Source organism: Heterodontus francisci, chromosome 46 (genome assembly GCF_036365525.1).
Source record: "Heterodontus francisci isolate sHetFra1 chromosome 46, sHetFra1.hap1, whole genome shotgun sequence".
Lineage (NCBI taxonomy): Eukaryota > Metazoa > Chordata > Chondrichthyes > Heterodontiformes > Heterodontidae > Heterodontus > Heterodontus francisci.
The window spans coordinates 18,975,187-18,989,956 of record NC_090416.1 but is presented as its reverse complement, the minus strand read 5'-3'; the positions used below and the strand labels follow the sequence as shown (position 1 = coordinate 18,989,956).

Genomic DNA, 14,770 nt, shown 5'->3' with positions numbered 1-14,770 from the left:
GAGCTATGAATGAAAGGTGCCAATGACACTGAGTGTCTGGAGATTAAAGCAGCAGCATTCAATCTTGCTTGTGTTAGCCCGATCAGAAAGGTGATTGTTCTGAAAGGAAGACTTCTCTGAAAACTTGAAGTTGGAACTCAGCTGAAGGGCAACGCTTTCATCAACTGTTGACTGTTCTTGAAAATTTCCTTTTAAGTCTCTTCTTGACCTTAACCACAAAGAAGTCCGCGCCGTCAAAAAACACACCTGGTACCTAGTTTTTCTATGCTGCTGGGCAGCCTTGACTCCAGCACAATGTGTTTTAAAAAAATATATATATATATATATTTGCATAGCACCTTATCACATCATGACATCCCAAAGCACCTTTCAACCAGCAGAGTACAATTGAAGTGCAGTCACCGTGGTCATTAAGTAAATATGGCAGCCAATTTGTGCACAAGAAATAAATTTGGATGCTGAGTCCAGTTGTCTTTGTCAGCATTGGGCAGCAAAAAGGGGCTAACCAGTGTTGGGAATTTCTGTATGCTAATCAGTCCTTCTTGGCATGAATCTTCACAGAGAACAGTCTTCTGTACTTGAAACCTGTTAAATGTCTACAAACCCCTTAACTATTGAAAAAGCCAGCAAGATTAAAATAAGCACTAAAGTGCAGAGTTGAAGAGTATAGTGCAGCTGATTAGGAGCAGCACAAGTGATAATAAAGACAGTGTAACATATGGAATTGGTCAGAAACCTGGGCAGCTGATTTTGTAGGGTCAAGGGTGTTATTGTTCTGCAAAAGGTCCTTCTAAAAGAAATCTTCCTCCCTCTTAAAGATGCTGACTGTTGCTGGGCAGAGGTTCACAGTCAGTCATGACCCATGTGCAGGTGGTTATTCTTCACCTGGGAGCTAATACCATGAGCCAAGCTTCAAGCTCACCCAATATCCACATATTCCACTTTCTGAAGGGCCTCAGCAGACAGTGATCAGGACTGGGAACACTGGCTCATGGAGGCCGTGAGTAACTAGAATATCACTACCTCTCACACTGGGGATTGTATCAGTGACGTTCCTGGTCTTATGGCTCAGTATCACACACCTGGATAATGCTTTTAATAACTGTGCATCAGGGGCATCAAGGCGCACGCTCACAGGCCATCAAGGGGTCATCACAGATTGCTTGCCCAGACAAGGGGAAGCACGCCATATGTTGAGACCAGGAAACTTTTGAGTTTAACTCAAAATAAACACAAACGACGATTAAGAAAAAAAAACAGTTTCTCCATTTAATACTAGACTTTCTCAAGTTGAGATACAAGCGTCTTTATGCAATTACATCCAACGTTAAAATTCGTAATACATAATTTACAAAGATTAAAGTCAAAACAATTATCTATTAGATATGCTTCTGTAAAAAGTAAATATATTAGCAGCATTTTTCCAGCAAACAATCACACTGCCTACACCCATGCAGACTATAGTTATATCTATTTGCAATAATGTAGTGCTTTTAAACAGCGATTCCGTGACTTTGTTTTTGTAATTTTTTTTTAAAAAGTAACCCAAAAAAACATTTAAAAAAAACTGTCATCACTTTCTATGCCAGTAAGGAGGGAGGGGTGGGGAAGGGAAGGGAAGGAGAGAGGAGGAAAAAAAATGGCATTACCTAACCACTGATTGTCTAAAACATGATTTAATCTTTCAGCAAAGAAAGAGAAAATGACAGACATAGTGTGCCTTCTACATATATAAATTTTTTTTGTATTTTTCTTAGTGTTTGACACTATTACCAAGAATGAAATGTCTATAGGAGACAAATGAAAATATTACAGACCTGTCAAAACTCCTATCAATGATGAGTTGAGTATCATATACTCAATTTTCTGCTACTGTACAGTGTTGCTTCGCAGTAAGAAAATAGTCAAAACAATCTTTCTCTTTTTTCGTTTTTTTTAATAAAATATGATCTCAAAGGGTTTTCTTCTTTTGAGACACAAAAGGGAATGGGATGGAACATGTTCCGCTGAGACTGATGCAATGCATTTGTACATTAGGACAGAGTTGGTCCATGTAAAGGAACATGTGACGACAGTATTGCTGACAACCACACAACTGATATGTACACATTGGCACATAATAATTTTTGTTTTTATTTATTTAAAAGGATGTGGGTAACGGGACTGCATAAGCTTACGTACGGACAAAGCAAAGCATTTTTTTTTCATTTTTGATTTTCTTTTTTAGTTAAAAGGGGCAGGGAAGGTACTACACTGTACAGTTCAACAGAACACAGACGTAGTGTCTTTATTATTACTTCTACGCAAATGTTTTCTACTTCACAACAAATACTTTTTCATTTTGAATACTGCTTTTCATTTATGTAGTGGCTTTCCTTTTGCATTCTCCTGCCTACTTTTCTTTGTTTTTTTTTAAAAAGAGAAGTTTTCACACTGGCTCCACTCAGGGAAGCAGACTTTGGTGTTAACTGGTGTTGCACACAGAGCTGGTTAACAGTATAGACGAGTGAAGACCCTCAGAGACTGCAGCTTTCTGATCTGTTCAAACACTGATTATCAGCTAGAATTTATTTTCATTTGGCCCCTACACAAGTGGCTGACCTGATAATCAACGTTCAGTCTCATTGTCCACATCACCCTGCCACCATGGTTTGTATAGCCTTCCTTGGTCAGGACAGTGAGCTGTCCAAACACCCTGGTCTACGTTGCTCCTCTCATTAACCCACGGAAACAAAGAGTAAAAGACCGCCTGCCCAGTTTCTCCACTACCTCGGACAGTCCCTGTGTGAGTGGGTATTGACTAAGATTGCAAAGTTGGGAATCGAGGTTTGGTGTAGTGGCTATGGGCATGTCTGATGCTCTGCTGAGCTCCTATCAGTGGGACAGGATCTGTGATCCTGTGATTCACATGAATCTGTGTGCTTGAACTTGGGTGCACACATGGCGGAGAGCGCTTTTCATGATAGTTACACCCATCGGGAGGGAGGGAGGGGTGGGTGGGGTGAGGTGTAAATGCTGAACGGAGCAGAAGAGAGCATGCACAGGGATTCTGCCTCTTGCCTTCCAGCCAAGACAGCACAGACATGGGCTTTGGTACAGTCACTCTCAGACCGCTGAATGTCACCGGGGAACAGAAGTTATAAACCATATAGCTTTTTGTTTAATATTTAAAATATACACAATCCAATGATTTTGACTGTGGTTCCATCTGAAGGAAGCAGGTGCTTGCCAAAATAACCAGAAGTGACATGAGGAAAAACTTTGACTCTATGACTGGTTAGGATTTGGAATGCTCTGACCAATAGGGTGGTGGATACAGGTTCAATCGCATCTTTCAAAAGGGAACTGGATAAATATTTCAAGGAGAAAAAATTGCAGAGATATGGATAAAGAGCAGGGATTGTGGGACTAACTGGATTGTTCTTTGAAAGAGCCAGAGCTGATTCGATGGGCTGATTGGCCTCCATCTGTGTTGCATGTTCTATGATATAAAGAAAAAAATGCAAACTATACAGCTTAAGAGTTCTGGAATAAGTAATAGGTGAGTAAGAGGGACAAGAATGAGGAAATGGCAGCGGTTCCTATAATTCACGCTATGACTTGTCCTTTGTTCATGAAGTTTAGCAACATATTTTTTGGTGGGGGATAGTAAGGAACAGCACACCTAATTACAGCTGGGATTATAAGTCCCAGTTTTGTGTCACAGTTCGGGACCCAATAAACTCCAGTGTTAAAGATATGGACAGTGAGCTGGCAGGAAATGGGGCAGAACAAAGCACGTAATGCTGGGCCAATTGAAGAGATTTTGGATTGGAAATGGGGCAGGGAAAGAGCTCATTATTGAAGGGGTAGTCACGCATAAACCGTGAAGGGAGCAAACTTGATGGGCCAAATGCTCGTTTTGTTCTGAAATCTCTCAACAGACTCTAAAGAAATAAAACTGCCCCAAATCAAACATTTAAAGAACTCCAGGCTTCTTGTCACAAGTGCATTTCTAATTGGGAGCAAATTCCTCAGGTGACATGTTAACCTTACATATCTTAATATGGGAATAAGTTACTTGATTCACAGATCACTCATTTTTAAAAACAAATTTAACTCTTTGATGCTTTGTTCTTTCATATTCTGCTCTTTTACCAAAAGTACTGGAAGCACAACTTACTGCGAGCTCTTACAGATTGCCCTCAAGTGTAGTCACCATTCACCTAGATATCTCCAGCGTGCTGTGTGATGCCACCGTCAGTCCCAGCAGAATCCACTTCCCCGAGAACTCTTCTGTGCGAACCTTGGGGTTTTATTTTTGTGTGTGTGTGTGTGTGTGTGTGTGTGTGTGTGTGTGTGTTTTTTTTTTTCCTTTACGCAGCACACCAGACACACAGCTTAGAACAGCAATGGCATCTCCAAATCTTCAAACGTCCTCAATGAACTAAGAAAAAGTGAAAACCAAAGAACCCACTCCACCCACTTCCCACCCCAACAACAAAGACACTTTAAGTGCTATTAATCAGTCTCCCAATCCACTCGTGTCCTTTATAACTTCAGGTTCCCCCCCTTTTTATTTTGCCCTCCACTCATTAATTGCTAATTTTTTGCTGCTGAAGGGAGGTTGGGAGAATGTGCACGACATGTTCCAAGCATGTACCGTAGTAGGCTACTGGGCCAGCGCACTGGCTGCCTTTAGTTGCTCAGAGTGAGTGCAAAAACCGGGCTTGGACTGTAAACTTCCCCACCCCACTCCACCTCACCACCTTGTTTATCAGCTGTCTTCTCTTTCTCCCATATACATATATATATACACTCTGGACAAACTGTATGACAATCACACTGGTGAATTCACACATACAATCAAAGAACAGGAACAGAAATGGAGTTCAGTCCTTTTTTAAAAAAAAAATTATCTCTGACGCTTGTGTATTAACATTTCATTTAGACGCCACCTCTCTCCACTTCATGAGTGGCAGTTTGGCAACTGCAACAGTGCCCCACCCCACCCCAAAATAAAGTTTTTAGGCTGCCTCGGGCCAAAGGAGCACTGAACTAACTGGGCCCCCGATATTAATACGAGGAGCACCATACACACGTGCATGCGCACACTGTAAGAGCACTCTGCAGGTCAACAGCGGGAGTGCTGGCTGGCCCACTGTATCCAAGTGCTAACTCTTTTTAATTTGTCAGTTTCTTCTTCACCCTCCTGTCCTATTTCTAATAGTTTAATCAGAGAGCTTGGGGGTGGGGTGGGGGGGGAAGGGGCCCATCCCTCGACTCTCTCGTTGTCAGGATGCAATAGGACAGGGCAGAAGCCAGGATTTCCACCACAGGAAACGCTCTGTTCCACGGTTGTGCATCACTTCCTGAAGCTGCTCTCGGTTAACATTAGTGTGCGCCTACGCAGTCGTCTCCCCGATCCTTCTTCCAACAGGTAAGTCACATCGATAGCTAGAAAGTATACAAACCAATGAAGAATTTACTTACTCAATGCCATCAATCCATGTGAAGGCTAATTAACCATTTCATTCAAAATAACAGGGTTAATCATCATAAAATAGGTTCGAATCAGACAGCACAGGTGATGCTCATTCGGCCACTGTGCCTGCTCTTTGAAAGAGCTATCCATTTAGTCCCCACAAGCCCCTGCTCTTTCCCCATAGCGCTGTAAATTTATCCTTTTCAAGTAAATGGCCAATCCCCTTTTGAAAGGGAAACTCTGCTTCCACCGCCCTCTCAGCCAGTGCATTTCACATTGTAACATCATGCTTTATCTCCTCATCTCCACGACACAGATAATCAAATTTTAACTGAAGTTCGACAATTATACAAAGGTAACAGGTCAGGTGACTGCAGGATGGATCCCAACCATCTGGGGAGTTTTACTAGGTTGAAGGTACTATATAAATGCAAGTTATTCTTGTTGAATTCAGCTCCTGACAACCACAGGTGCTCTCATGCACAACTCTGACCACAGATGAAGCCCTGGGAACAGTTTGCCCTACCTGACTTTTTGCTTGTTAGTAGTACATGGGAGGGATGGCCAAAGGCAGCGTTAGATTTTAAACATTCATTCTGGGGATATGGGCGTTGCTAGCAAGCCAAAATTTACTGCTCATCTGTGAACTAATGGTCACCAGTAGGGACTTTAGGTAAACATAATTCCACTCTAGATGCAGTTCACTTTCCCAATAATTCCCACCCACCCTCACACGTTGTAAGCACAGTTCCAGGAACCTGCAACTCTCTGGTGCTTTATCCAAGTTACTGCTCTTGACTAGTAATCCAACACTTGACAGCATCAGATATTTTAACCCCGCTGGGATAGAGTGAGCCACACAACCAACCCTGATCCTGTCCTCATTTCTTTCATTCTATGGGATGCAGACGTTGCTGGCAATGCCAGCATTTGTTGCCCATCTCTAATTGCCTTTGACAACTGTGTGGCTTACTAGACCATTTCAGAGGGCTGTTAAGAGTCAATCACATTGCTGTGGGTCTGGAGTCACACGTAGGCCTAAAGGACATTAGTGAACAAAACAGGTTTTTATGGTAATCGATGGTGGGTGGCACCATTACTGACACTAACTTTCAATTCCAGATTTGTATTTATTAACTGAATTTAAATTCCACCAGCTGCGTGGTGGGATTTGAAACCATGTCCCCAAGGCATCTGGATTACTAGTTCAGCGACATCACCACAACGCCACCATCTCCCCTATCACACTATCTGCAGTACAAATCACTGGACAACAACTGGGGGGTGGGGGCAGGGCATCTTCTCCTTCAATGTCCGAAGAACGGTCACTGACCCGAAACGTTAACTCTGCTTCTCTTTCCACAGATGCTGCCAGACCTGCTGAGTGATTCCAGCATTTCTTGTTTTTTCGAGACCCTGTTGTGCTTTAAGGCCACCAACTCAGTGCAGATCAGGTGTTCACAGAAACCTTTCTTATCTGCAGGGCTGTGTATTGCACTGAGCGCTGCAATCATTCCACCAACTGTGAAACTGTTTTTGTTAATAGCCAAACCTCACCGTTCTTTCCTGGGATTTTGGCCAACAAGTTCAGCAGGATTTTGTTGAGGTTCTCTCTCTGCAATCTCTGCTTCTCCTCTGGGCTGCAGTCTACTTTTGGGGCACTGCTGCTCTCACTCTCTTGCTCCTCCAGATGTGGCATCTCAGCAGCTGGCTGTTCTTGGGCAGTCGACATGTCCTCAATGATGGGGGGTGGCAGGTCTTCCTCCTGAACCACCACCTTGCAGTGCACTTTTGTTCGCTCCGTTTTCCACGATGACCTGTTGTTTTTTTCCCCCCCAAAAAGTAAAAGGAGAAACATTTGACATTTTGCTGCAGGTCAGGATTATAGTCACTAATATTTAAGACACACTCCACATTGGATAGACATATGGATGAAAATGGAATAGTGTGGGTCAGATGGTTTCACAGGTCGGCGCAACATCGAGGGCCGAAGGGCCTGTACTGCGCTGTAATGTTCTAATTCTAATTCTTACATGCAATATTTCTGCTACTGTCACACTGTCAGATACTACATCTCATTATCTGGTGCTGTGTGACTTGAACATTGGAAGAAATCTCACACACACGCACAGAATTCCAAGTTCAATACTTTAACACGAGGATAATACTCATCCTTTTCAAACATAGGCTTTACCTTTTTCCAAACCATTCCAAAGTTCAATTGTTGCCAGTGTTTGAATCACTGAATAATGCAGCACAGGAAAAGGCCAATTGGCTCACTGTACCTGTGCTAGCTGTTTGGAAGTTTAGTCCCACTAACCTGGCCAACAAATCTTTCATCTGAGTATTTATCCAATTCCCTTTTGAAAAGAGCAGAAACACTTTTAGTGCATATGTCTTGCAATCCCTGCCTCATGTCTTACAGCGACTGAACAAAAAAAAAAATTCAATGTCTGCTTCTTGGAACTTTTCCTGGAGTTTTTGTTTTGTAACCCCAGAACGGTATGCAGATTCCTAGGCTAGAGATGGGGAACAGATGGAAAGCACGCAGTTCCTGATGGGAACTTGGGAATGATAGGCAGTTGCTCCAAAAAAAAACACCCAATATAATATTTACATCAAGGGTTCAAATTTGAGACTTTATGGTCGCTCCCAGCATGTTTGTGCTAACTTAGAAGGGGATGCCTTATCTTTCTGCATTATAACCAATCTTATTGCAATAACAACCGCGCTTCTGTGAATAATGTTCAAGAATGTTACACCCAAATTTAAAACAGGCACACACATGCACAAATATTAAGAAAATATTTTGAAATGAATCATTCACTTATTTATTCACTAATGTCTTTACTCACATCTTTGTTAAGGCTGTTTGGTAGGTGGGAGTGCAGCAAAGTCTAAGATGAAGGGAAATAAAAGTCACCCAGTATCATTGGAAACGTTGGTGTTTCTGAATCAGCTGATATCAGAGAACAGTGCACTGCTCTCCAACAGCAACAGTAGGTGATGAGCGAACTGCGTTCCAAACTGAGCCGCTGTGGGATAGATTCCTAGAGGGCCAAACTGTCCCCGCCCACTCGCCACCAGTCAGACTCTAGCCTCCTGGCACCACGCACCATTTCCTCCAGCTGGCAGAGTGTCCTGGCTCTGCATTGTTCCATGACCATGATCAACACTGCTCTGTGGGTGGTTCAGTACAAGGTGCGGTCCTCCAGTGGCAAAGCCACCCCTAAGTGAAAGAATACAGCAAGCCCAAAGCTCCAGATTCCACTAACTAATGGCTTGGGTGAGAACTGGTGGAACTTGCCCAACGAGTGTATGTCAAGCTCAAAATGAGAACTAAGTGGGGATTCAAGCTTCTCGCGCCATACCCCCACCTCAACAGGGACCCATCCCACACTGTACAGCCCTGTGATTTAATTATTGTTTGGATCGCGCATCGCTCATCCCTTAGTGCCATCCCTGCACTCCTGAACTGGAATGCGGCACTGTGGAAAGCATTCCCGGCACTTTGGGAAAGAAAAGCTACAAGTCTCCGATGGGAGCCCGTTGCAACACTGCGGCGTGCTGACGTTATTGTGACATGCAGCATTATGGAGAATTGTAGCTCTATTTCCCTCAGTTTATGAGGAAATTAAAAAACTTAAATCTAAACAGTAACTTTTTAAACTACCGTAAATCTTTGAGTGTAATACTCCCTGTGCATAGAACAAACTTCCACAATCCCTGGCCAAGACTTCTGGGCTGTGAACTTTATGAAATAGTTTTAAGATATTTTATTACTCATGCATAACATGCACCCTTTATTTTTTTGGGGAGGGGAAGAAAAGTAGGCATGATACTCGAAGATTTACGGTATGTAGAATAAATAGTATTCTGTATAAACAATAACTGGAGTGTGTTAAAAATTATTTAGAAAGGGAAGTTACATGGACATCCCCATTCTGCGATTGAGTAAAGATTCACCCTCTCCCTGAACCCCTGGACAGCCACAGTCTCTGTTTCTGAAACATATATTAAAAATTTACAGCTATTAATTGAAACACTGATTCCCCTCCCTTAACAACCTGCTGTTTCTGACTCCACTCACCAAACCAGTCAGCCATGTTGGTCAAAGGACACGGTCCAACACCATTGCTCTGGCTCCCCGGACCAGGACCAGCGAACAGAAGGAACGAGTTCCTTGATACTGTGCTTGTATCATCATCTCTCCCTCACCCACTTGTCTTATCCCTGAATTTATCCTGTTTCTTTCCCTCTTGAGGCTGCTGGCCAATGGCCACCCTCCAATACCTCACTCATTCCTTACACCTGACCATGGACAATGAGTGCCAGCCTTTTGACTATCAGCGCATCACAGCTGATCTTGATCCTGCCCTCACTTGAAGTACTCAGTTATGTGCACGCACGTGTGCACAGACATACCCACACACACCTGCCAGTAGATTATTACTGGATAGTAAAACCTAGCTCTCATTCTTCCTCCCTGCATCAGGGGTGCTTAGGCCAAGTCTAGCACCTCCTTTTTTCCTGCCTGAGATCAGCTAATTCAGCACCGACAGGACACGACCATGAACCACAAGTCCCAGTAGCCATTCCACCCCAATCTCTTCTTTTGTCCTTTTGGTCTTTTCTTCTTCCATTTGCTGCTAGGTTCTAAATTATTTAGATAAATGTCGATGATAATCCAACCCAAAGTTAGAAAAGACTCTCAACAGACAAGATTCCTGTTCCCCTCTCTCCATTGGAGCCTCAGCCTATCAATCCATCAGTCTATGAGTGGTGCTCTGAACCAGAGACCAGGGCAGTGGGAAAATGACCATCAACCCTCGAACCCCATAACCGGGAGATACCCGGTGAAATGCTTCCCTGCAGGAAGGATATATCCCTTTCCATATCATATATCTTTCCAAGTACCTTTCATCTTTAATCAATTGCTCAACAATTAACTGTTTATCCTTTATTACTGTCCTCTGCTTGTTGGGGGCAACAAAGACACGATTGTTCCAGGGCACATGAAACCAGGCGGAAAGTATTTGCAGGCTATTCAGCTGCAGGAGACACCCCAGCTGAGTGTGATCCGGTCCTTGTCTAACACCCATCCTGCATTGCAGTGAGATGGAAAAAGAAAAGATGGGGGCATGTCACTGTCGGAGCCTCTTGCGCACATCCTAGTAATTGATACAGGTGTGGCAGCAGACAGCACCCCCTCCCACCCACCAACCCACTCACCCACTGTATCGGCCATGGAAAAGGTATGGGGCTGAGGGAAGGGAAGTCTAAACTTGACTACCCTCAGTTGGGTGCGAGTTTCATCAGTTCTCGGGCAAATTAGCAAGTAAAGATTATACAGAAGAGATTTCTGCTTTTTATGGTGGACGGGCAGGGAGGGGCGTAGGGAACCATTTTGCTCTGAATCACTCCCTTTACTACCTGATCAAAGCAATCCAAAGTCTGCTGGGGATGGAATTAAAAACAGGAGAAAAAATTCTGACAAATATTCCCCCTCTGCCCCATTCCCAAGCACAGTGTACTGCAAATTTCATCTGCACTCAGATCAGAGCTAGCCTATTAACCCTTGGAGTACTGACCACCACATACTTAATTCTTGTCCCTCTCTGCTCCTGAAGGAGTCGACTCTCATTGGGATAGAAGTGCCCTCTGGTACCTTTGTCCAATTGGTCAGTCTCCATATGTGAGCTTAAACAGTGCAGGTAAGATTTTGGGACCATGGAGGGCATCACAGCCCAATCCAAAAGAGTCCGCACTCAATAATCACATCTTGCAGCAGTCAGGAGCAGGAACCCTGCTGATTTAACCTCCTCTCTCTAGCCCAGGGATAGAGGATCATTGTAATATTCTGCTGCAGCATAGCTGAGGTCAGCTAAAACAGCATAGAGCAGAGGAGAATATAGTCTGTATGTCTCAGTTACACACAGCCTCTACCCAATGTGGCATCAAGTGAGCTGCAGAACTGTTCTAATCCACAGGGGCCTCTGAAAGGCAATAGGTTTCTGCAAGTAAAAACTGGAAGGCTTAGAGACAAACCTGCTATGGATAACAGAATTGAAAGTACAACCAGAGTTAAACAGCAGACTGACAGTAAATGTTACTCACCTGCCTCCATTTCTCTTGTAATTTTCTGGTACGTAGTGAGGCTAATGGAAAGTAAACAGGCAAACAAAAAGGAGCATATTTTGGTTTAAAAATAGGTAAAGCACAGGAACACAACAAAACCCAATCCTACCCCACCATCCCCCCACCTCACCACTCACTCCGCCCACCCCCCCCCCACCCCGATTCCGTGCTCTGCCCATCACTCTACCTGTCCCACGCTCCTCTGCCTTTCTCCACCCCACATCCCACCCAGCCCCTCACTCTGCCCCACCCAGCCATATCCTTCCCTCACCCCATCCCGCTCCTCACTCCACCCCAATCACATTCCTGCATTATGATGCCGGAGAAGTGCTGGCAAAACACAGAAATATTGATTTTCTCGCCTCCTCCTAAGGGCACTGACACTTCCTGGGCTACAGGGTCCACGCCGACTGAAAACCTCCAGTACCTTGTCCAAGTGACCATTCCCTATATGGCACTGGGGTGTGGGGGTGGCATGGCTGAATCAGGTGTCCTCAGGCAAACTGCAGCCTCAAGTAGATGCCCTGGTTGTGCTCAGCTCCCTTGGCACAGACAGAGGATTGGGGGCATTCCTGCTGTCCCACAGTAGGTGGTGAGTTTAATCATTAGATGACACATTTCACAAGTTACTGAGAGCTTTTACTTGACTGTGCCGCTGCTAAGGTATACTGTTAGTGTTGGTAGAACCACACATGGGATGTTATAGATTCTATTTTACACACGGCTCAGCCCAGACTGCAGACTGAACCTGGGGCCGTCCTGCTCCAATCTGTTTCATGATTCATTTTATCCACTTAGCCATGGGGAAAATACTTCTACAGTTTTTTTAAGAAAGATCAGTCAGGAATGGAATATAGGAACCCTTGTTATGCCCAAAACACAAGAGACTAAGCTATCAAATTATTATATTATTGATGCAAATCCGTAATCTAGTCTGGTCACCAAGTGAATGGAGATAGTAACTCTGACAATATCTAGCTAGTAATATGAAAACAGATAGTAAGAGTTTCTACAAGTATTTAAATAGGAAAAAGAAACTAAAGCTGGGGTTGGTCTTCCACAGAGAGTCTGGGGAATTGATAATGGGAAAAAAGGAAATTGTGGAGGTATTGAACAGATATTTTGTGTCTGTTTTCACTGTAGATGACATAGAAAACCTGCCAAAGATAATTGAAAATCAAAAGGTGAAAGGGAGGGAGGAACTTCAAACAATCACATCACCAGGGAAAAGGCGTTGGGAAAACTATTAGACCTGAAGGCTGACAAGTCCCCAGGGCCAGATGGCCTGCATCCTTGGGTCTTAAACGAATTGGCTGCAGAGATGGTAGAGGCTTTGGTTATAATCTTCCAAAATTCCTCAGATTCTGGAAGGGTCCCAGCGGAATGGAAAATAGCAAATCTAACAACTTTATTCATGAAAGGAGGGAGACTGAAAGCAGGAAACTATAGGCCAGTTAGCCTAACATCTGTCATAGGAAAATTACTAGAATCCATTATTAAGGAGATTATAGCAGGACGCATAGAAAATCATAATGGGACCAGACAGAGTTAACATGGTTTCGTAAAAGGGAAATCATGTTTAACTAATTTATTAGAGTTCTTCAAGGAAGTAACAAGCAAGTTGGATAAAAGGGAACCTGCAGATGTGGTTTACTTAGATTTCCAAAAGGCATTTGATAAGGCGTCACATCAAAGGTTACTATACAAAATAAGAGCACAGGGGAGTAGGGAGTAACATATTAGCATGGATAAAGGACTGGTTAGCTAACAGGGCAGCAAATACATGGGAACACCACCACCTGCAAGTTCCCCTCCAAGTCACACACCATCCTGACTTGGAACTATATCGCCGTTCCTTCATTGTCGCTGGGTCAAAATCCTGGAACTCCCTTCCTAACAGCACTGTGGGTATACCTACCTCAAATGGACTGCAGCGGTTCAAGAAGGCAGCTCACCACCACCTTCTCAAGGGCAATGAGGGATGGGCAATAAATGCTGCCCTGGCCAGTGACACCCATATCCCCATGGATGAATAAAAAAAAATAGGGATAAATGGGTCTTTTTTCGGGTTGGCAAGCTGTAACCAATGGAGTACCACAGGGATCAGAGCTGGGGCCTCAACTATTTACAACCTATATCAATGACTTGGATTAAGGAACCGAATGTATGGTAGCTAAATTTGCCGATGACACCAAGATTTGAAGGAAAGTAAGTTGTCAAAAGGAGGTTAAGAGTCTACAGAAGGATATAGATAGGTTAAGTGAGTGGCAAAAGTTTGGCAGATGGAGTATAATGTGGGAAAATGTGAACTAGTCCACTTTGACAGGAAGAACAGGAAAGCTGTATACTATTTAAATAGAGAGCGCCTGCAGAACTCGGTGGTACAGAGGGATCTGGCTGTCCTGGTATATGAATCTCAAAAGGTTATGTTACAACCGTGGTGGGAAGAGTGCACTGTTTCTCTAGCTCCACTTCTCCACAGGCCATAACATATATTTAAATTTTTTCCCCCAGTTACCGATAACGTCAATCATAAATTCTATTTTTATCCCAGAATAAAATACACCAACCAGGCTTCTTCGATAAACAACAAAATTATCAGTTTATTATAAAACAAGTCTTAACCAGTAATGAAGCAAAACAGTAACACACAGACTGAAATATGAAAGTTCCCTTTTTACCTTACAGCCCCTCACACTCACAAATGCACATAGGTTAACTGAAAAAATAAAGAGATATACTCTTTAGAGCTCTATTACGAAAAAAAGAGACAAAAAAGAATTCTTTGGCCAAATACTTGCTAATTCTTGAAGAAAAAAAAATAGATATGGAAAGATAGATGTCAGATGTCCTTTGTTTTGGTTTGGTGCCCCAAATACACAGATGGCTATCACTGGGATCTTTTTGGAACAGTTCTTGGCTGGCAATGTTGAAAATCAATTTGGACAGGCTTTCCAGGAGAAATGCAGCAATAATTTCTCTCTTTCTTATGCTTGCTTCTAAGAACTTCTCAAAAAGATGGAAAAAAGGGGCAGGCTTTTCAAAGAGCTGGGACAGGCTGAGTTGGGGTTTGTCCTTGGCAGGTTGATTCTTTAACTCCTTTTAAGAACACCGTCCACACCCCAACTGTCTGTCCAAAGCGAAACCAAAAATATTTCAGGAGTCAAG

At 43.4% G+C, this 14,770-nt stretch overlaps 1 protein-coding gene across 7 annotated transcripts in view; it reads right to left on the bottom strand.

Annotated features, from left to right (window-relative positions):
• Window positions 1-4,313: 4,313 nt before the first annotated feature.
• Window positions 4,314-14,770, bottom strand: part of ash1l (ash1 (absent, small, or homeotic)-like (Drosophila)) — a 271,172-nt gene continuing 260,715 nt past the window's right edge. For 6 of the 7 annotated variants that reach the window (XM_068022898.1, XM_068022896.1, XM_068022895.1 and 3 more), the window contains 4 exons: window positions 11,582-11,622; window positions 8,320-8,361; window positions 7,022-7,281; window positions 4,314-5,436 (listed from right to left, as the gene is read on the bottom strand). In XM_068022898.1, coding sequence (XP_067878999.1) covers window positions 5,345-5,436; window positions 7,022-7,281; window positions 8,320-8,361; window positions 11,582-11,622 — 435 coding nt within the window. In that variant the 3' untranslated portion in view covers window positions 4,314-5,344. The remainder of the gene's footprint in view (window positions 5,437-7,021; window positions 7,282-8,319; window positions 8,362-11,581; window positions 11,623-14,770) is intronic. The other variant, XM_068022899.1, reaches the window with a different exon arrangement.